Genomic DNA, 22,546 nt, shown 5'->3' on the forward strand with positions numbered 1-22,546 from the left:
TGCTCCGGGGGTATGGATTAATTAGCTGACTAGAGTGTGACACTTTGAGCCGAGAATATTGAACCTTTTTACAATATTAAAATTTTAAGTTGCATTAATGCAATTCCTTTTAAGTTGCATTACTGAAATAAATGAACTTTTGCACGATATTCTAATTTTTCAAGTTTCACCTGTAGTATCACTTTTTTTTAGCTTATTCTGGTTACCATAAATATAACTTATGTTTTAGACTAATTCATCATCAATAATTACCTAATATAATGTAAATTTCACATATTTACCGTTCAGTAGTTATATAAGTAGTTTTCTTCCTCTGCTACCCCCTGTGGTTCCTCCATAAATTACCATGGCATTGACCTGTAGTTCTGAGCCTTTGTTAGGTCGAGCATGCTCAGTGTGCTGCTATCAATTCTCTAGCTAAATGTCTTGTGAAACAAAGGGCGTGTTAGTGTGCTGGTGATTACCGAGTAGTGGGGGCGTGACCGGACTGTATATCAGGCAGCCAATCAATAAACATCAACTCACAGCAGGAAAGCTCTGCATTGTGGGGATTGTAGTCTTTGAAGTTTTGTGAGGGAAGATCAGGCGCCATGATACTGTCAGTGTGCTGCAGGCTCACACAGGAGCTAGACAAATGGATTACAAGGTAAATTGAAACTCTGGTTATATGTATAGATGTGGGTTCTGGTTAGGTCACAGCCTGCAGCCTTAATGCAGTTTTTCAACCATTAAAGGGGTTTTGCCATCACATATGCCCCCATTGTCTGATAGGTGCGAGTCCCATGCGCAGTCACCCTCTATTCATTTAATTGGGCCCGCTGAAAATAGCCGAGCACTGGCTCAAATATTTCCATCTGCCCCATAGAAATGAATGGGAGCAGGGGCTGCTCGTGCGCAGTGTGCTCCCAATCACTTGTATGGGAGCAGCGCTTGGTGGTGGACGGACCCCGGGAAACTCTGTGTCCTCCAGCCACACCTCTCCCCGCTCCGTTCTCCTTGTAGGTGCGGGTCCTAGCAATATGCCCCCTATTGTATGTGATGAGAATACCCCTTTAAAGGGGTTCTCCGGGAATAAAAAAATGAAAATACTTACATATTACTTTAGTATAAATATATTCCCAAATACATTTTATTAGCTATAATAGTTTATTTTTTCTAAGGAGCAATCATTAGAGAAATAAAATGGCCACCGTCCTATTAGCACACACAAAACCTGTCCTAATCACACAGCAGGACAAGTTACTTTACAACACTGAGGTAAAGAGCTGCCTTATCCTCCTTTCTGCTCTGTCAGGGATTATGATCCTGAATACAGATAAGAACTTAAGCTGAATCTCTGTAGGAATGGAGTTCATAAGGAGACATGAAGTACAGAGAGGACGAACAGGACAGGTAATGTGGGGCTGTGGTAATGGAGACTTGCATATAAGTGCTGCTGCTCATCAGCCACAACCCCACCTTTTCTCTGTACTTCATGTCTCCTCATGAACTCCATTCCTACAGATATTTGGCTGAAGATCATATTAAACTGTATTCAGGATCATAATCCCTGACAAATAAGAGAGGAAGATGGCGCAGCTCTCTAACTTGTCCTCCTGTGTAATTAGGACAGGTTTTGTGTGGACTAGTAGGATGGCGGCCATTTTATTTTACTTAATGATTGCTCCTCTGACAAAACAAGCCATTATAACTAATGAAAGGTATTTGGTAATATATTTATAATGAAGTAATATTTAAAGGGGTTGTCCGGGATCAAACACATTTTTTTTAAACATGCAATATCACCTTGTCTAGCAGCTTCAATGTCCCCCTGTTGGTTTTCAATATTTTCAGCACTTCTCCAGTGCTGCTACGGCCCCCCACGGAATGTTTACATTTCTGAAACTGGGTTATGTAATTTCCGGTCTCACCAGGCAGCGCAGCATCGCCGCTGCCAGGATATATGTCACACAGTCTCCACTCCTCCATGTATCCCTCCCCCTCATTGCTATTCCTCCTCCTGCCACTCATATGTAATGTAGATGGGAGGTGTGGACTATGCTAAATAGCATAGTTCTCTGCCTCCTTCTTTAGAGGATAACGCTCCTGAATGCCCGGTGACATCACCGGCCCAGATGGGAGTTACCTAGCGCTGCCAGTTACTGCCTACTAACCTCTATCCCTGCGCTCTGCAGAACGCCCTTGTGTGCCTGTAACGTCACCGGGCTCCTTGCGAAGTGGAAAAAGAGGCTTCACTCTCCACAAAGGAGCCAGTTACGTCACTCACATTTAGAAAATCCTCACTTCCGGCTCGCAATTTGAATCTGATGAATTAGGGGATCACAATAGAAAAATAAAGGTAACACACAGCTATGTATACACTTAAGGTGACTTTGGTGCTATTAAACAAATGTCACCAATCCCGGACAACCCTTTTAAGTATTTTCATTTTCTTAATTCCCGGAGAACCCCTTTAACCACCCCAGGACCGCCGTACGCAGGATTGCGTCTTTGCGGCGGTCCTGTTGTTCTGGGTGGACGCGCCGGTGCGTCCTCTCGCGAGACGCGAGATTTCCTGTGAACGCGCGCACACAGGCGCGCGCGTTCACAGGATCGGAAGGTAAGCGAGTTGATCTCCAGCCTGCCAGCGGCGATCGTTCGCTGACAGGCTGGAGATGTGATTTTTTTTAACCCCTAACAGGTATATTAGACGCTGTTTTGATAACAGCGTCTAATATACCTGCTACCTGGTCCTCTGGTGGTCCCCTTTGTTTGGATCGACCACCAGAGGACACAGGTAGCTCAGTAATATGTTGCACCAAGCACCACTACACTACACCCCCCCCCCCTGTCACTTATTAACCCCTTATTCACCCTTGATCACCCCTGATCACCCCATATAGACTCCCTGATCACCCCCCTGTCATTGATTACCCCCCTGTCATTGATCACCCCCCTGTAAAGCTCCATTCAGATGTCCGCATGATTTTTACGGATCCACTGATAGACTGATCGGATCCGTAAAAATCATACGGACGTCTGAATGGAGCCTTACAGGGGAGTGATCAATGACTGTGGTGATCACCCCATATAGACTCCCTGATCACCCCCCTGTCATTGATTACCCCCCTGTCATTGATTACCCCCCTGTAAAGCTCCATTCAGATGTCCGCATGATTTTTACGGATGCACTGATAGATGGATCCGATCCGCAAAACGCATACGGACGTCTGAATGAAGCCTTACAGGGGCATGATCAATGACTGTGGTGATCACCCCCGTCATTGATTACCCCCCTGTAAAGCTCCATTCAGATGTCCGCATGATTTTTACGGATGCACTGATAGATGGATCGGATCCGCAAAACGCATCCGGACGTCTGAATGAAGCCTTACAGGGGCATGATCAATGACTGTGGTGATCACCCCATATAGACTCCCTGATCACCCCCCTGTCATTGATTACACCCCTGTCATTGATCAACCCCCTGTAAAGCTCCATTCAGATGTCCGCATGATTTTTACGGATGCACTGATAGATGGATCCGATCCGCAAAACGCATCCGGACGTCTGAATGAAGCCTTACAGGGGCATGATCAATGACTGTGGTTATTACCCCATATAGACTCCCTGATCACCCCCCTGTCATTGATTACACCCCTGTCATTGATTAACCCCCTGTAAAGCTCCATTCAGATGTCCGCATGATTTTTACGGATGCACTGATAGATGGATCCGATCCGCAAAACGCATCCGGACGTCTGAATGAAGCCTTACAGGGGCATGATCAATGACTGTGGTTATCACCCCATATAGACTCCCTGATCACCCCCCTGTCATTGATTACACCCCTGTCATTGATCAACCCCCTGTAAAGCTCCATTCAGATGTCCGCATGATTTTTACGGATGCACTGATAGATGGATCCGATCCGCAAAACGCATCCGGACGTCTGAATGAAGCCTTACAGGGGCATGATCAATGATTGTGGTGATCACCCCATATAGACTCCCTGATCACCCCCCTGTCATTGATTACACCCCTGTCATTGATCAACCCCCTGTAAAGCTCCATTCAGATGTCCGCATGATTTTTACGGATCCACTGATAGATGGATCCGATCCGCAAAACGCATCCGGACGTCTGAATGAAGCCTTACAGGGGCATGATCAATGATTGTGGTGATCACCCCATATAGACTCCCTGATCACCACCCTGTCATTGATTACACCCCTGTCATTGATTACCCCCCTGTAAAGCTCCATTCAGATGTCCGCATGATTTTTACGGATGCACTGATAGATGGATCCGATCCGCAAAACGCATCCGGACGTCTGAATGAAGCCTTACAGGGGCATGATCAATGACTGTGGTGATCACCCCATATAGACTCCCTGATCACCCCCCTGTCATTGATCACCCCCCCTGTCATTGATCACCCTCTGTAAGGCTCCATTCAGACATTTTTTTGGCCCAAGTTAGCGGAATTTTTTTTTTTTTTCTTACAACGTCTCATATTCCACTAACTTGTGTCAAAAAATAAAATCTCACATGAACTCACCATACCCCTCACGGAAACCAAATGCGTAAAATTTTTTAGACATTTATATTCCAGACTTCTTCTCACGCTTTAGGGCCCCTAGAATGCCAGGGCAGTATAAATACCCCACATGTGACCCCATTTCGGAAAGAAGACACCCCCAGGTATTCCGTGAGGGGCATATTGAGTCCATGAAAGATTGAAATTTTTGTCCTAAGTTAGCGGAACGGGAGACTTTGTGAGAAAAAAATTAAAAATATCAATTTCCGCTAACTTGTGCCAAAAAAAAAAAAATTCTATGAACTCGCCATGCCTCTCATTGAATACCTTGGGGTGTCTTCTTTCCAAAATGGGGTCACATGTGGGATATTTATACTGCCCTGGCATTCTAGGGGCCCCAAAGCGTGAGAAGAAGTCTGGTATCCAAATGTCTAAAAATGCCCTCCTAAAAGGAATTTGGGCACCTTTGCGCATCTAGGCTGCAAAAAAGTGTCACACATCTGGTATCTCCGTATTCAGGAGAAGTTGGGGAATGTGTTTTGGGGTGTCATTTTACATATACCCATGCTGGGTGAGAGAAATATCTTGGTCAAATGCCAACTTTGTATAAAAAAATGGGAAAAGTTGTCTTTTGCCAAGATATTTCTCTCACCCAGCATGGGTATATGTAAAATGACACCCCAAAACACATTCCCCAACTTCTCTTGAATACGGCGATACCACATGTGTGACACTTTTTTGCAGCCTAGGTGGGCAAAGGGGCCCATATTCCAAAGAGCACCTTTAGGATTTCACAGGTCATTTACCTACTTACCACACATTAGGGCCCCTGGAAAATGCCAGGGCAGTATAACTACCCCACAAGTGACCCCATTTTGGAAAGAAGACACCCCAAGGTATTCCGTGAGGGGCATGGCGAGTTCCTAGAATTTTTTATTTTTTGTCACAAGTTAGTGGAAAATGATGATATTTTTTTTTTTTTTTTTTTTTTTTTTTCATACAAAGTCTCATATTCCACTAACTTGTGACAAAAAATAAAAACTTCCATGAACTCACTATGCCCATCAGCAAATACCTTGGGGTCTCTTCTTTCCAAAATGGGGTCACTTGTGGGGTAGTTATACTGCCCTGGCATTCTAGGGGCCCAAATGTGTGGTAAGGAGTTTGAAATCAAATTCTGTAAAAAATGACCTGTGAAATCCGAAAGGTGCTCTTTGGAATATGGGCCCCTTTGCCCACCTAGGCTGCAAAAAAGTGTCACACATCTGGTATCTCCGTACTCAGGAGAAGGTGGGGAATGTGTTTTGGGGTGTCATTTTACATATACCCCTGCTGGGTGAGAGAAATATCTTGGCAAAAGACAACTTTTCCAATTTTTTTATACAAAGTTGGCATTTGACCAAGATATTTATCTCACCCAGCATGGGTATATGTAAAATGACACCCCAAAACACATTCCCCAACTTCTCCTGAGTACGGAGATACCAGATGTGTGACACTTTTTTGCAGCCTAGGTGGGCAAAGGGGCCCATATTCCAAAGAGCACCTTTCGGATTTCACATGTCATTTTTTACAGAATTTGATTTCAAACTCCTTACCACACATTTGGGCCCCTAGAATGCCAGGGCAGTATAACTACCCCACAAGTGACCCCATTTTGGAAAGAAGAGACCCCAAGGTATTCGCTGATGGGCATAGTGAGTTCATGGAAGTTTTTATTTTTTGTCACAAGTTAGTGGAATATGAGACTTTGTATGAAAAAAAAAAAAAAAAAAAAATCATCATTTCCCACTAACTTGTGACAAAAAATAAAAAATTCTAGGAACTTGCCATGCCCCTCACGGAATACCTTGGGGTGTCTTCTTTCCAAAATGGGGTCACTTGTGGGGTAGTTATACTGCCCTGGCATTCTAGGGGCCCAAATGTGTGGTAAGGAGTTTGAAATCAAATTCTGTAAAAAATGACCTGTGAAATCCGAAAGGTGCTCTTTGGAATATGGGCCCCTTTGCCCACCTAGGCTGCAAAAAAGTGTCACACATCTGGTATTGCCGTACTCAGGAGAAGGTGGGGAATGTGTTTTGGGGTGTCATTTTACATATACCCATGCTGGGTGAGAGAAATATCTTGGCAAAAGACAACTTTTCCCATTTTTTTTATACAAAGTTGGCATTTGACCAAGATATTTATCTCACCCAGCATGGGTATATGTAAAAAGACACCCCAAAACACATTCCCCACCTTCTCCTGAGTACGGAGATACCAGATGTGTGACACTTTTTTGCAGCCTAGGTGGTCAAAGGGGCCCATATTCCAAAGAGCACCTTTCGGATTTCACAGGTCACTTTTTACAGAATTTGATTTCAAACTCCTTACCACACATTTGGGCCCCTAGAATGCCAGGGCAGTATAACTACCCCACAAGTGACCCCATTTTGGAAAGAAGAGACCCCAAGGTATTTCGTGATGGGCATAGTGAGTTCATGGAAGTTTTTATTTTTTGTCACAAGTTAGTGGAATATGAGACTTTGTAAGAAAAAAAAAAAAAAATCATCATTTTCCACTAACTTGTGACAAAAAATAAAAAGTTCTATGAACTCACTATGCCCATCAGCGAATACCTTAGGGTGTGTACTTTCCGAAATGGGGTCATTTGTGGGGTGTTTGTACTGTCTGGGCATTGTAGAACCTCAGGAAACATGACAGGTGCTCAGAAAGTCAGAGCTGCTTCAAAAAGCGGAAATTCACATTTTTGTACCATAGTTTGTAAACGCTATAACTTTTACCCAAACCATTTTTTTTTTACCCAAACATTTTTTTTTTATCAAAGACATGTAGAACAATAAATTTAGAGCAAAATTTATATATGGATGTCGTTTTTTTTTGCAAAATTTTACAACTGAAAGTAAAAAATGTCATTTTTTTGCAAAAAAAATCGTTAAATTTCGATTAATAACAAAAAAAGTAAAAATGTCAGCAGCAATGAAATACCACCAAATGAAAGCTCTATTAGTGAGAAGAAAAGGAGGTAAAATTCATTTGGGTGGTAAGTTGCATGACCGAGCAATAAACGGTGAAAGTAGTGTAGTGCAGAAGTGTAAAAAGTGGCCTGGTCTTTCAGGGTGTTTAAGCTATGGGGGCTGAGGTGGTTAAGTTACTTTACCGGAATACCCCTTTAAAGGGAATTTGTATCTATGAAACTGGCTGACCTGTTGCATGTGCTCTTAGCAGCTGAAGGCAACTGTGTTCATATGTGCCCGTATTGCTGAGAATTTTTTTTTCATATATGCAAATGATCATCTAAGAGCAATGGGGGTGTTGTCGTTACACCTAGAGGCTCTGCTCTCTCTGCAACTGCTGCAGGTGTGATGATGTTTACTGCTTGACCCTGTCAGTCAAAGTGGAGAGGGTGCAGCAGTTGCATAGAGAGCAGAGCCTCTAGGTGTAATGGCAACACCCTCATTGCTCCTAGATGATCATTTGCATATATTAAGACATTTTTCTCAGCAATGCGGCACATATGAACATGGAACCAACACAGATGTCTTCAGCTGCCAAGTGCACATGTAACAGGTCCGCCAGTTTCATAGGTACAAATCTGCTGACAGATGTGCTTTAATAAATATGGTGTTCATGTTACCTTCTATTTGTGCCACCACTGTAGTAGCATTGTCCTACTGGGTGACTGTCCTCCTTAGTGAGGGTCACACAGAAAGGCATTGCATTTGTGGTCTGATGCTCAACATGCATTGTCATTTATTTGCCAAAAACTCACTTTAAAAGATTCCTTAATAGACCTTGCCTGTCTGTTTCAGAGAATGAAACTCTCTGCGTCTTTGCACCATCATCTGAGTTTCCCAAAGGACTGTTTACCGAACAAGAAAGGAAAGATGGAGGGATCATCATTCATTTCCTAGTCATCGTGTACATGTTTCTAGCGGTGGCCATTGTCTGCGATGAGTATTTCCTCCCTTCCCTGGAAGTCATCAGTGAACGTAAGTACTAGATTCTGGCGCCATGAGCATTTTGCTGTGGCAGATTACGGACACACCTGGGAGCTTCTAGTTTGACTGCAGCCTTTCATCAGAGCTCCTTTACACACAGTGTTTGCTCTGCTGTTTTTTGGGTTGTTTTTGCTGATTTAATATTACCTGCTGTATTTTTTAATGGTGTTCATGGTATGCCTGATTTTTTATTTTATTTTTACAGTATTTTTTATGCCTGTTTTACAGTATGATGCATCATGTCATTTTCTCTTTAAGGTTGACTGTAACTCCTTTTAAAGTGTAGACCGTAGCCTACAGCCCTGAAATCCTCTTTGGCAGAGTGTAATGAACATAGCCATTTTACAGTTCTATTTTTTAGCTGAACCTTGTGTGTCTTAGGAAAGCTTCACTTTTTTCACAACCTCATAACTATGATGTCATTTATTTGAACCAAATAATTCAATATAACTGTATTACAAGATTACATAGGAAGTTTATGAATTTATTTCCATGCTGTGTTGATCCTCCTGACTCTACGTAGACAAATCTGAATAAATCCCTGGATCAAACACCAATATGAAATTCTTCTTCTTGTCAGGCTTGAGATTTACCTGCCACGAGACTCCAGCAATACCTGTTGCTGTTAATATATTTGTCATATAGTTTGTGAACAGAATTTCATGTTTTTTTTTGTCTTGTCTGTTTGTGACACTACAAGGTCTTGGCCTCTCCCAAGATGTTGCAGGAGCTACCTTCATGGCAGTGGGGAGTTCTTCCCCAGAATTAGTCACAGCATTTCTAGGTATGTGGTGTAAAAAGGATATTATGGGTTACCAAAATGTTAACAGGATTTTCCGAGACTTTATAACTGATGACCTATACTCAGGTCATCAGTATCTGATCGTTGGAGGTCAGACACCCGGGACCCCTGCTGATCAGCTGTTTGAGAAGGCACGTTTGAGCACTGCCGCCTTCTCTCTGCTTTTCCTAGGACAGTGACGACACATTCATCGGTCATGTGGCCTAGGAGCAGCTTAGCCCCATATAAGTGAATGGGGCTGAGCTGTGATACCCAGGACAGCTGCCATACAATGTACGGCGCTGTACTTGGTAAGCAAGGAGGAGGCCACAGCGCTCACAGGAGCGCAGGTGCCTTCTCAAACAGCTGATCAGTGTGGGTCTTGGGTGTCGGACCCCCACGATCTGTTACTGATGACCTATGCAGTGGTCCTGACTAGTGTTGCTTCGTTTAAAACTTCGGAATAATACAGTATAGAGATCCGTTTCTGTACACTATTAGAATATATGGCTCTGCTGAGCCGAAGTTAGTTATTCACGAAGTCGTGCGTGATTTCGTTGAATAACTTCGGTAGTTGATTTTTAAAGTGGAAAACCACTTTAAAACTTCAAACAGAACTTGGCTTCGGTTCCATATAGTATCTTGGTTCCAAGTTTTAAAGTCGTTTTCCACTGTGAAATCAACTAGCGAAGTTATTCAACAAAGTCATGTGTGACTTCTGAATAACTTACTTCAGCTCATCTGAGCCCATACATTTTAATACTTTACAGAGACGGATCTCCGTACAGTATTATTCTGAAGTTTTGACAGAAGCAACTTCGGATGAAGCATCCGAAGCTCGCTTCGCTCAACCCTAGTCCTAACCTGAAAAACCTTTTTAATGTTTAAGGGATTTACTGCATTGGAGAATCTTTACTTGTTGGGATAGTTCCTTGACAATATGCTGATCATAAAGTGTCCCCCTGCTAACACCACCAGTGATCAGCTGTAATGTGGGGAAAGCTGGCATTAATGGAATCTCGGCATAGAGTTAGCAATGTAAGTGGTGCTGAGTCCAATGTAATTTTTATCTTCATGCTCCTTTGCATACCTCCACTGTGCTCTTACAAACCAGCAACAAAATGCATTGAGAGGACTCCTATGCTCACGCACATAATGGAGAGGAGTCCTCTCAATGCATTTTACTGCTGGTTTGTGGGAGCACAGTGGAGGTATTCAAGCGAGTATGGAGATGATAATTACATAACTTGAATCGCCACCACTGACACTACACAATGCTTACTTTAGTTTGGTGTTGTTTTTCCAAGCTGATAGATTCCCTTTAACTGTTCATTTTCTGTGGAGCAACAAGAGAAAACTAAGCATTACACACTGACCATTCAGATCAGTGGCTTGTCTGTGTAATACAGGACAGGTCCTCCAGAGCGAGAGACGCTCTTTATAACCAAGGCCAAGGGATGAGGACCCCTCAGTTAACTCAGAATCCCCTAAGGGCTGTTTCACACGAGCGGATGCCGTGCGTGACATCCGCTCCATGAATGACAGCCAAGACCCGATGCGGACAGCAGAAGCATGGAGCATTAACATGACTGATAATGCTCCGTGCCTATCTGTGATCTCTTTACTACGAAATCACAGTGACAACTTTATCTCACTGTGATTTCGTAGTAAAGAGATCACAGATAGGCACGGAGCATTATCAATCATGTTAATGCTCCGTGCTTCTGCAGTCCGCATCGGGTCTTGGCTGTCATTCACGGAGCGGATGTCACGCACGGCATCCGCTCTTGTGAAACAGCCCTAATAGGGAATGTGAAAATGGGTTTTCTTCATTGGACAGCCCCTTTAGGGTACATTCACACATGGCAAATATACTGTGAACTTTACATCTGGATTTGTGGGCAGAGAATTAACATCATGTTACAACCGTAGGAAGGTGGCTGAGATTTTAAAAAATCTTATCCACATACTGTGAAAATACCGTCATCCTTAGCTGAAATTGACACAAGATGCAGATTTTAAATCTCACATACATTATATGTAATCATCATGATTTTTTACTTTGTTTTGCAGGTGTCTTTGTCACCAAGGGGGATATAGGAGTGAGCACTATTATTGGCTCAGCTGTATATAATCTCCTTGGGATATGTGCTGCTTGTTGCTTATTATCTGAGGTATAGTACTCGCTACAGCTTTTCTCTTCAGCTTGTTGTATATTTTATGGAATGTTTTATGCATACAAAAATACATTGTCTTTTAGGACAAATTTTAAAGGTGACACATTTCATTACTTAGTGATTGCACAAATGCTCTAGGTATTGAAAAATCTGGTTTTATAATCTGTTTGCTATGCACAGTAAACTGCAGCATTTTCTGAAGTAGAACCCTTATATCATTTTAGCTAACAGAGGTTTGGAATGGTTCAGGCAGTAGTTTATGATATTCCTCTTCACACATTCCACTATTTTTCACTGAGGTTCTGCTGAATAGGAATAGAGACAGCCGATTGTGCTCCCTAACTCTCTTTTACTCAGAATTGGCCAGAAACACCATAAAGGACATTATAGAAAATTAATGAGCAGTGTAGATGTGAATAAAGCACTTGAGGTGAGATGTAAAAAATATAACACAGTTAGCTGCTGAATCATTCCTGTTTTGTCTGTGTTTCTCTCTGCCCAGCCACCTCCTCATTCCTTTCTCCATAGACTTCTATAAGATGACGTAATCTGAACCTTCAGAGAAAAGGCAGCCTGTCTTGATCTCACAAGACATATTTCTCACAAATTTCAGAGACAAAGTTTAGACAGGGAAGGGGGCATGCTGAAAGGGACTACATGTGCCGGCATAGTGGTTTAGTGAAGAAAGGGAGAATTCCTATGTGATACGGCATTTGTTGGAGAATGTGTAGTCCATAGAGGTATGGGATGGGCCCACAGTGGGTTATGACACCATATTATGGATAGTTAGGACAAGTATGCACAATTACATGCTTTAGCTTCACTATAACTTGGGTCTGATTTGAGAACAGCAAAGCTACATTGCAATATAAAGCAATATTGGTAATCTTCTTAGTTCACTTAATACATTCTATCTCAGACATGGTGGAGCTCACAGTATCAAGTTTATGGTGATAAAAACACAATTTATTATGAAGATGTATGGTATTGGCCAACCATTGAGAATGTTGCAGAACTCATTATTATTGTTTAGTTTGGTTGGTCTAGTACCCTGAAATCTAGTACTGTCAGCACATATGTTCTTTTTAGACAAGACACATTGAACTTTATTGTATTCCATTTCTCATTTGCTAGAATACTTCCTTTTTTTCTTGCACAGATCTGCAAGTTGACTTGTTGGCCTTTATTTCGTGATTGTGTTGCATATGCTGTCAGTGTAGGAGCTGTAATTGCCATAACATTTGACAATAAGATTTTCTGGTGAGTAATTTTTTACTAGCGATTAAAATGCTATTTCCTATATGTGTAAATAAGCTGATTATTATAGTGTAAGAGTTACTGTAATTGAACAGGAGAATGTTTTAACCCACCCATACGCCTTTTTACGGCAGTCACTAAGGGGCCTTAGGCTGGTCCGCCGCACTTTTATGGTGGCCCTGTCTAAGGGCTGCACAGGTGCCACGTGCAACAGAGAGTGAGGGCATGGCTGGACCAGCAGGAGCATAGGTCTGGGCTGTTTAACCCCTTATATGCTGCAGGCCATGGTGCCCACCACATGTAAGTGGTTACAGAGGGAGCAGACTTCCTCTGTCTCCCATTGATGCCCTGCAAATAAGATTGCGGGGTGCCAATGTCAGTGCATTCAGGCTGTACCCTATTGTAGGCCCCAAGCCTGCCTCCAGTGTTTCCCTTTCTGGTGCAGCCTACTGGTGAATGTCAGTATAGCACTGATATTAAAATACAATGCACTATAGAAATAGGGGAGGTAAATTTATCCATAGCAATTAATCAGATTCCACCCCTCATTTTCTAAAGGAGCTGTGAAAAATGAAAGGGGGAATCTGACTGGTTGCTATGGGCAACTAAGCCAGTTCTAATTTACACCAGTTTGTTACATCTCCCCCAGTGTATTGTATTTTAGAAGCAATCAAAAATATCACCTATTATAAGTCCCCTTGTGGGACTATTAAATGGTTAAAACAAAAAGTAAAAAATAAATAAATTATTAAAGTGTAACTGCCATTCTATTTTTATTTGTGTAATGTATAGGGGCAGTATATGTTTCAAAATGACCCACTGGACCCAGGAGGTCAATAATAATGGTTCAATAGTCTGAGACTATATAAATTCCTGTTTCTGGTCTTTTATTTAAAACGTAACTTTTATTTCTTATTTTCAAAACCAAAACCCAAAAATAAAGGATTTAAAAATGCATATGGAGGGAGCGTTACTATCACTTGATGTAGTGGAATCAGGGGGATATTGTTTTCATATCCACCTGGAGGTAGTATGTTAGTAGTCTGTATAATTGTTGTTTTTATAATGTCTGCAGTGTCATCTGGCACCAAACACTCTGTAAACTAGACTACACTCTATTAGCTGATCGACCGTAGGGGAATGCTCTTTGCTACTTAGGATTATTCTCCTTTCTAGGATTTTACTGTCTCGCCAGTCGATTGCTGCTAACACCTCAAACCAATTGTCTATGCTGCCCCTATCATACGAGCATGTGCGCGCAGCGTCTGCAGATCGCTGCGCTAATGCTCAGTTAAGTGCCCTACCATAATCTTAAAAACACATTAAAGACGCAGCTCCCCCGACATGTTTCACCGCTAAAAGCGGCGTCTTCAGGGGAAATGGAGCCACAACTAACACGAGTGTTGGCTATGAGAAGTCCTATATACCCATAGGGCGGATCTTAACAATCAGTAGCCTATGAGTGTTCCCAGACATCTGGGTTCCCAGACATCGCGTTAGCAGACATCTTTTAGGGACAATCATATCCATATCTAAGATCACAGTGTCGATATTCTAAACCAATCCAGAGGCTAGTTGCGCACACGCATTAGAAACTTAGAATAATTCAAAGTTCCAACTATTAGACGCGCATGCGCTAAGACTTGTAAAGTTCAGGATCCCCACTTATACGATTTGTACGCATGCGTTAGGAACTTAGAGATAATCCAAGTTCCAAAATGTTAAAGGCGCATGCGTTAGAAAAGATTCAGGATCTCTACTTGTGCCAATACGCAGACACGAGAACTTTAACCATATTCTAGGCTGCAAAGATTCATAGCGCATGCGCTGGAACTTAGAGAGTTTTTATATATATGTGTGACATTGTGCAAGTGCGTGGAATTATCCGAATGTGCAAATGCAGTGACTAACTATATTTCAAAGGATGAGCATCAACAGCGCATGCACTGGGACTTAAAAAGTTTTTGCATACACGCATCGTATTGCGCAAGTGCATGGACTTATAATTTTTACGTGTGTATTGGAACTTTCTTTAGATGTCTCTATTATCACCGTCATTAATTATATCTCTACTATTCATCTTCAACACAAGATATGGATATTATTGCCCTATTATTTCTCAGCATTCTAGTTTTTGCTACTTTTTTTACTAGTAGTATTTTTAATAATTTCTTTAAAGAGAGGGAGAAACATTATCAATTAGACTATAATCCCAGTAGATAGAGCCGGGGAGAATCCTCTCCCTGGTACCCTTCATATAAACGCTGTGAAGGAGAACCCTTCATTTAAGCCATTTGGACTCCTTTGAATCCAACGTGCTTCACACTGTAGGAGCTTCTTATCTAGGTTGCCTCCTCTAGGGCCTAAACTTAACTTCTCAATACCCCAAAATCACAAGACTGATATTTTATCATGTATATATATAACCCCTTAAGGACACAGCCTTATTACACCTTAGGACCAGGCCATTTTTTGCAAATCTGACCAGTGTCACTTTAAGTGCTGATAACTTTAAAACGCTTTGACTTATCCAGGCCGTTCTGAGATTGTTTTTTTCGTCACATATTGTACTTCATGACACTGGTAAAATTAAGTTAAAAAAAAATTTTTTTTTTGCACCACAAAATACCTAATTTAATAAAAATTTGGAAAAATTTGCAAATTTCAAAGTTTCAGTTTCTCTACTTCTGTAATACATAGTAATACCCCTAAAAATTGTGATGACTTTACATTCCCCATATGTCTACTTCATGTTTGAATTATTTTGGGAATTATATTTTATTTTTTGGGGATGTTACAAGGCTTAGAAGTTTAGAAGCAAATCTTGAAATTTTTCAGAAATTTACAAAAACCCAATTTTTAGGGACCACTACAGCTCTGAAGTCACTTTGCGAGGCTTACATAATAGAAACCACCCAAAAATGACCCCATTCTATAAACTACACCCCTCAATGTATTCAATTAAGAGTTATTGGCAAATGGGGATGAAATTTGAGAATTTCATTTTTTTGCCTAATTTTCCATTTGAACCCATTTTTTCCACTAACAAAGCAAGGGTTAACAGCCAAACAAGACTGTATCTTTATTGCCCTGACTCTGCCGTTCACAGAAACACCCCATATGTGGCCGTAAACTACTGGGGCGTAGAGTGAAAGGTGCGCCATATGGTTTTTGGAAGGCAGGTTTTGCTGGACTGTTTTTTTGACACCATGTCCCATTTGAAGCCCCCCTGATGCACCCCTAGAGTAGAAACTCCATAAAAGTGACCCCATCTAAGAAACTACACCCCTCAAGGTATTCAAAACTGATTTTACAAACTTTGTTAACCCTTTAGGTGTTGCACAAGATTTAATGGAAAATAGAGATACAATTTCAAAATTTCACTTTTTTGGCAGATTTTCATATTTTTTTTCCAGTTACAAAGCAAGGGTTAACAGCCAAACAAAACTCATTATTTATGGCCCTGATTCTGTAGTTTACAGAAACACCCCATATGTGGTCGTAAACTGCTGTACGGGCACACGGCAGGGCGCAGAAGGAAAGGAATGCCATACGATTTTTGGAAGGCAGATTTTGCTGGACTGTTTTTTTTGACCCATGTCCCATTTGAAACCCCCATTATGCACCCCTAGAGTAGAAACACCAAAAAAGTGACCCCATTTTAGAAACTACAGGATAGGGTGGCAGTTTTGTTGGTACTAGTTTAGGGTACATATGATTTTTGGTTGCTCTATTACACTTTTTGTGCGGCAAGGTAACAAGAAATAGCTTTTTTGGCATCGTTTTTTTTTTTTGTTATTTACAACATTCAGATCATGTGGTAATTTTATAGAGCAGGTTGTCACGGACGCGGCAATACCTAATATGTATACAATTTTTTTTATTTATGTAAGTTTTACACAATGAATTAATTTTTAAAACAAAAAAAGTTTTAGTGTCTCCATAGTCTAAGAGCCATAGTTTTTTCAGTTTTTGGGCGATTATCTTAAGTAGGGTCTCATTTTTTGCGGGTTGAGATGACGGTTTGATTGGCACTGGTTTGGGGTGCATATGCCTTTTTGATTGCTTGCTATTACACTTTTTGTGACGTAAGATGACAAAAAATTGCTTTTTTAGCCTTTTTTTTTTTTTTTTTTTTACGGTGGTCACCTGAGGGGTTAGGTCATGTGATATTTTAATATAACCGGTCGATACAGACGCGGCGATACCTAATATGTATACTTTTTTTTTTATTTATGTAAGTTTTACACAATGATTTCATTTTTGAAACAAAAAAAATCATGTTTTAGTGTTTCCATAGTCTAAGAGCCATAGTTTTTTCAGTTTTGGGGCGATTATCTTGGGTAGGGTATGATTTTTGCGGGATGAGATGACGGTTTGATTGTTACAATTTTGGCGTACATACGACTTTTTTGATCACTTTTTTATTAAATTTTTTGGGAAGTAAGTTTGGCAAAATTTCAATTTCATCATAGTTTTTTTTTTTTTTTTTTTTTTATGGCGTTCACCGTTCGGGTAAAGTAACATGACCGTTTTATAGATCAGGTCGTTACGGACCCGGCGATACCAAACATGTGTAGGGAATTTTATTTTTTTCATTTTTAATCAGTTATAAATGTGTTTTTTGATTTTTACTTTATTTTGACTTTTTTTTTTACCCAGACCCACTTGGTTCTTGAATATCCAGTGGGTCTGATGTCTTTATAATACAGTACTGTATTTTACACTTTGTCTGAACAGATTTATGCCTTTTAGCACAGATATGTTCAGCACCATGGACAGCAGGATGCCTGAGATGGCGTCCTGTTGCCATGGGAACCTTCCCAGTCTTCTCAGTAGTGGCCACAACTTCGCAGACGGGGAAGGGTAAGGACGGGGCTGTCGGGGGGCTGTCTGGGAGCTCTCTCCCTCTCCATCGGGGGGCTGCAAAGGCACAGCAGCCCCCCGATGGGAGAGGGAGGGAGCTCCCTGAGCTGTTAACCTTTTCCATACAGCAGTCCGTACGGACCGCTGTATGGAAAGGGTTAAACGGCTGACATCTCATCGCAGATGTCAGCCGTTTATACCAGGGTGTCAGCCATGTGCTGGCTCCCTGGTATACCCACTAGACGCCAACGATTATTCAAGGGGAGGCAGGCGGGGGATCGCGATCCCGCCTGCCGTGCCGCCCGCAAGCCTCCCCCTGCACCTCCCACCGGGCTAAAATCACTCAGGGGTGCAGGGGGGGGGGGATACAGATATATTTTAGGAATACTAAAGTTTCTGATCCCCCGCGGTCAGGGACCGCGGGGATCAGAAACTGCAGAAATCGCAGCAAACCGCAGGTCTGAATTGACCTGCGGTTTGCCGCGATCGCCGACATGGGGGGGTCACGGGACCCCCCCGCGCATTTAGCCTAGGTGCCTGCTCAATGATTTGAGCAGGCACCGGATTCCGATCACTGCCAGCCGCACGGCAGTGATCGAAAATACACAGGGCGTACATGTACGCCCTGTGTCCTTAAGTACCAGGGCACAAGGGCGTACCTGTACGCCCTATGTCCTTAAGGGGTTAATGTGTCTCGCGATCGAGGTATCCTTGCCCATCACAATTGAGCTTAGATGGCCTGAAATACAGCATCTCAATTCCTGTGTGGTCTTACCCACATATAGCTTTGGACATGGGCAGGACGCTATATATATCACCCCTTGTGTTTTACATGTGATCAGTTGTCTGATCTCATATTCTTTCCTGTCATCAGGATTCATAAATTGTTTAATTCGGGGGATATATTTACAGAAGGAGCAATCTCCACAGGGTGCTGAACCACAATATTTTTCTCTCAAAAAGGTATTTTCTGTTCCTTTCTCCTTTAGGTGACTGTGCCACTAGTTGGTCTTTCAGGTTTGGGCCTCTCCTATATGTTACACTGGGGTTCGCAGTGAGGACTGATTTTAGATCTCTATCTGTCTGGATAATGTGCCAATGTCTTTCCAATATGCAATATATTTCTTTATTATAACCATCAAAAGTCCCTATACATCTAATCTCATTCTTTTTAGTTGGAGTTGTTTTAAGTAGATTTTCTCTATTTGTAGTTTTGGCTCTATTATAGGCTCTTTTTAGGGGGGCTGTGGGATAACCCCTCTTCTTGAACCTCTGAACTTTCTCTTACAAATGAGGCCTCATCTGAGCAATTCCGCCGAGCCCTCAAATATTGGCCAATGGGTATTCCCCTCTTGAGAGGTGGAGGATGCCAGCTCGTCCAGTGCAGGTAGCTGTTCGTGGAGGTTGGTTTTCTATATACCTCAGTGTCCATTTTCCATCATTTTAATTTTCAGATCTAGGAATACTATCTCTCTCTCCTGAATTTCATACGTATACTTCATTACTATATTGTTATCATTTAAAGCTTGAGTGAATTCCTGAAAGAGTGATTGTCCACCATCCCAAAGGATGAGTATGTCGTCTATATACCTGCCCCAAAATATAATGTGGCAGGTATATGACGATATCTCATCCGTGAGAACTGTGTTATCCTCCCACCACCCTAAAAAAAGATTTGCGTAAGTAGGGGCACAAGATGTCCCCATAGCGGTACTATTGATTTGTTTGTAAAATTGTCCCTGAAAAACTAAATAATTGTGCTCTAAAACAAATTCCAACATGGATAGAACTAAGTGATTGTGTTGATGAAAGTTACTACTTTTAGTGCTAAGAAAATTACTAATTGCATTTAAGCCTAGTGAGTGTTGTATGTTGCTGTATAGGGATTCAACATCCAAGCTTGCCAAGATTGTGTTTGGCATCAATGTCATGTCATTTATTTTCAGGAGGAGGTCTTTTGTATCCTTAATATAGGAGAGCAAGGTGGTAACAAAGGGTCTCAGTATCTGGTCTACATATTCGCTAATACCTTGTGTTAGATTATCATTACCAGATACTATGGGCCTCCCTGGAATTGGTGTTTTATTTTTGTGCACCTTTGGTAGTGCATAGAAGGTGGAAATTGTAGGGTCTTTTTTAAAAACGTACAAAAATTCATCTTTTGTTATTAAGTCCCTAGATCTGGCTTCAGATAGGAATGCTTTTAATTTTACAGTATAATCCTTTGTGGGATCATTTGGGAGTATTTTATAGGTTTTCTTATCCCTTAATAATCTCTGCACCATCTCAACATAGTCATCCCTATCTTGGATGACTATGTTGCCTCCTTTGTCACTGGGTTTTATTACAATATTTTCATTGTTCTTCAATTCCTCTAGAGCTTTCAATTCCCTAGGGTTCAGATTGGATTCCATATGATCTTTTCTCATTTTCAGAGACTTTATATCCTGTGTCACTAAACTCTCAAAGGTATCTATTTCTCTGAATTGTGTAAATGATGGAGTGATTTTAGATTTGGGTTTCAGGGTAGAAAAGGGGGGATCTGGGATGACCCATTGTCCATCATTTTCCCTCAACAAATCCTCCAAAACCTGGACACATCTCTTTTCATTTTCAAAGGTTTTTCTTACATCCCACTCAGCCTGTTTATGAACCTTATGTAGGGCTAATTTCCACGCAAACAGGTTAATATCCTTAATCCACAGGAATTTATCACTCTGTGGAACTGGTGAGAAGGTAAGACCCCTACTCAGAAGGGTCCTCTGTGATGTTGTCATGGGGTACCCAGATAAATTGATAATTTATCATTCACATCTTCCTTTAGCAATGTTGATTCTATTTGCTATACCCCCATTTCTCCCGATCCCTTAGTTGGATCCCTGCCTGTCCTAAAAAAATAAAAAAGGGGGGCTATAGGTGTACTCATCTGTGTTGTTGACACCTGAGTGGTAGACGAGTTTAAACCTGAATTGGTTGTCGTATTTACTAGCTGTCCAAAGGAGAAAGGTTGTGCAGATGTAGAGAACCTACCTGCAGGCGGATTTGTATTTATATTGGTCATTGTTGTATTTGGTTGTTTTTCCATTACAGCAGGACATATTTTCAACACTTCCCTCTTTTCTTGAGCAGGTCTTTTTGGTGGTTGGTATCACCCTTTCTTTGTTTTACGTTTAGTCCCTGCCCTTTGATTTTGAAAGCCCAAACTCTGTACCAAACCCTCTGTACCTGAGGTGTCGGTGTCAGAGTTCTCTGTATATCTTTGATAAGTATTTCTAATATTTCTGTTTTTCCAGATATATACCCTATCACTCTCAAAATCCTGGCGATCCCTGATATATTTTTATTGTTTACGTTCCTTGATTTCGTTCTGTAGTAGATCTATATTTTTCTTAATCCTTTGCTCCAAATTTATGAATTCGGGGTGTTGGTTAAATTCTTTTATTTCCTTGATCTCCTTCTCTAGTTGTTGATCTAATTTGGAGAAGGAGCTCTTTTCATATTCCAACAGGTAATTTATTAATCTTAGTGAGCATTTAGAAGATGCTCCCATCCTTTGGTGAATTGTGTATCTTCCAGATGTGTATTAGGTCTTGGGGGAAACGTAGTCCCGTATACACAATCCCTCTCCCTGGTACCCTTCATATGAACGCTGTGAAGGAGAACCCTTCATTTAAGCCATTTGGACTCATGGTGTTAAGCCGTATCTCAGGCCATCTAAGCTCAATTGAGACTGGCAAGGATACCTCGATCGCGAGACACATTAAATATGTACATGATAATAAAATATCAGTCTTGCGATTTTGGGGTATTGAGAAGTTAAGTTTAGGCCCTAGAGGAGGCAACCTAGATAAGAAGCTCCTACAGTGTGAAGCACGTTGGATTCAAAGGCTTAACACCAGGAGTCCAATTGGCTTAAATGAAGGGTTCTCCTTCACAGCGTTTATATGAAGGGTACCAGGGAGAGGATTCTCCCCGGCTCTATCTACTGGGATTATAGTCTAATTGATAATGTTTCTCCCTCTCTTTAAAGAAATTATTAAAAATACTACTAGTAAAAAAGTAGCAAAAACTAGAACGCTGAGAAATAATATGGCAATAATATCCATATCTTGTGTTGAAGATGAATAGTAGAGATATAATTAATGACGGTGATAATAGATAATTTCCACCTTCTATGCACTACCAAAGGTGCACAAAAATAAAACGCTAATTCCAGGGAGGCCCATAGTATCTGGTAATGATAATCTAACACAAGGTATTAGCGAATATGTAGACCAGATACTGAGACCCTTTGTTACCACCTTGCCCTCTTATATTAAGGATACAAAAGACCTCCTCCTGAAAATAAATGACATGACATTGATGCCAAACACAATCTTGGCAAGCTTGGATGTTGAATCCCTATACAGCAACATACAACACTCACTAGGCTTAAATGCAATTAGTAATTTTCTTAGCACTAAAAGTAGTAACTTTCATCAACACAATCACTTAGTTCTATCCATGTTGGAATTTGTTTTAGAGCACAATTATTTAGTTTTTCAGGGACAATTTTACAAACAAATCAATAGTACCGCTATGGGGACATCTTGTGCCCCTACTTACGCAAATCTTTTTTTAGGGTGGTGGGAGGATAACACAGTTTTCACGGATGAGATGTCGTCATATACCTGCCACATTATATTTTGGGGCAGGTATATAGACGACATACTCATCCTTTGGGATGGTGGACAATCACTCTTTCAGGAATTCACTCAAGCTTTAAATGATAACAATATAGGAATGAAGTATACATATGAAATTCAGAGGAGAGAGATAGTATTCCTAGATCTGAAAATTAAAATGATGGAAAATGGACACTGAGGTATATAGAAAACCAACCTCCACGAACAGCTACCTGCACTGGACGAGCTGGCATCCTCGGCTCGGCGGAATTGCTCAGATG

The 22,546-nt window shown here is 41.3% G+C and overlaps 1 protein-coding gene across 1 annotated transcript in view; it reads left to right on the forward strand.

Moving 5' to 3' along the window:
* The window catches only part of SLC24A5 (solute carrier family 24 member 5), an 85,395-nt gene that overhangs the window by 48,237 nt on the left and 14,612 nt on the right, over positions 1-22,546 (forward strand). The window contains exons 2-5 of the mRNA XM_040413994.1: positions 8,332-8,511; positions 9,221-9,304; positions 11,375-11,475; positions 12,638-12,738. Of these exons, the coding sequence (XP_040269928.1) occupies positions 8,332-8,511; positions 9,221-9,304; positions 11,375-11,475; positions 12,638-12,738 (466 nt within the window). The remainder of the gene's footprint in view (positions 1-8,331; positions 8,512-9,220; positions 9,305-11,374; positions 11,476-12,637; positions 12,739-22,546) is intronic.

This window comes from Bufo bufo, chromosome 1, assembly GCF_905171765.1.
Source record: "Bufo bufo chromosome 1, aBufBuf1.1, whole genome shotgun sequence".
NCBI classification, from domain to species: domain Eukaryota; kingdom Metazoa; phylum Chordata; class Amphibia; order Anura; family Bufonidae; genus Bufo; species Bufo bufo.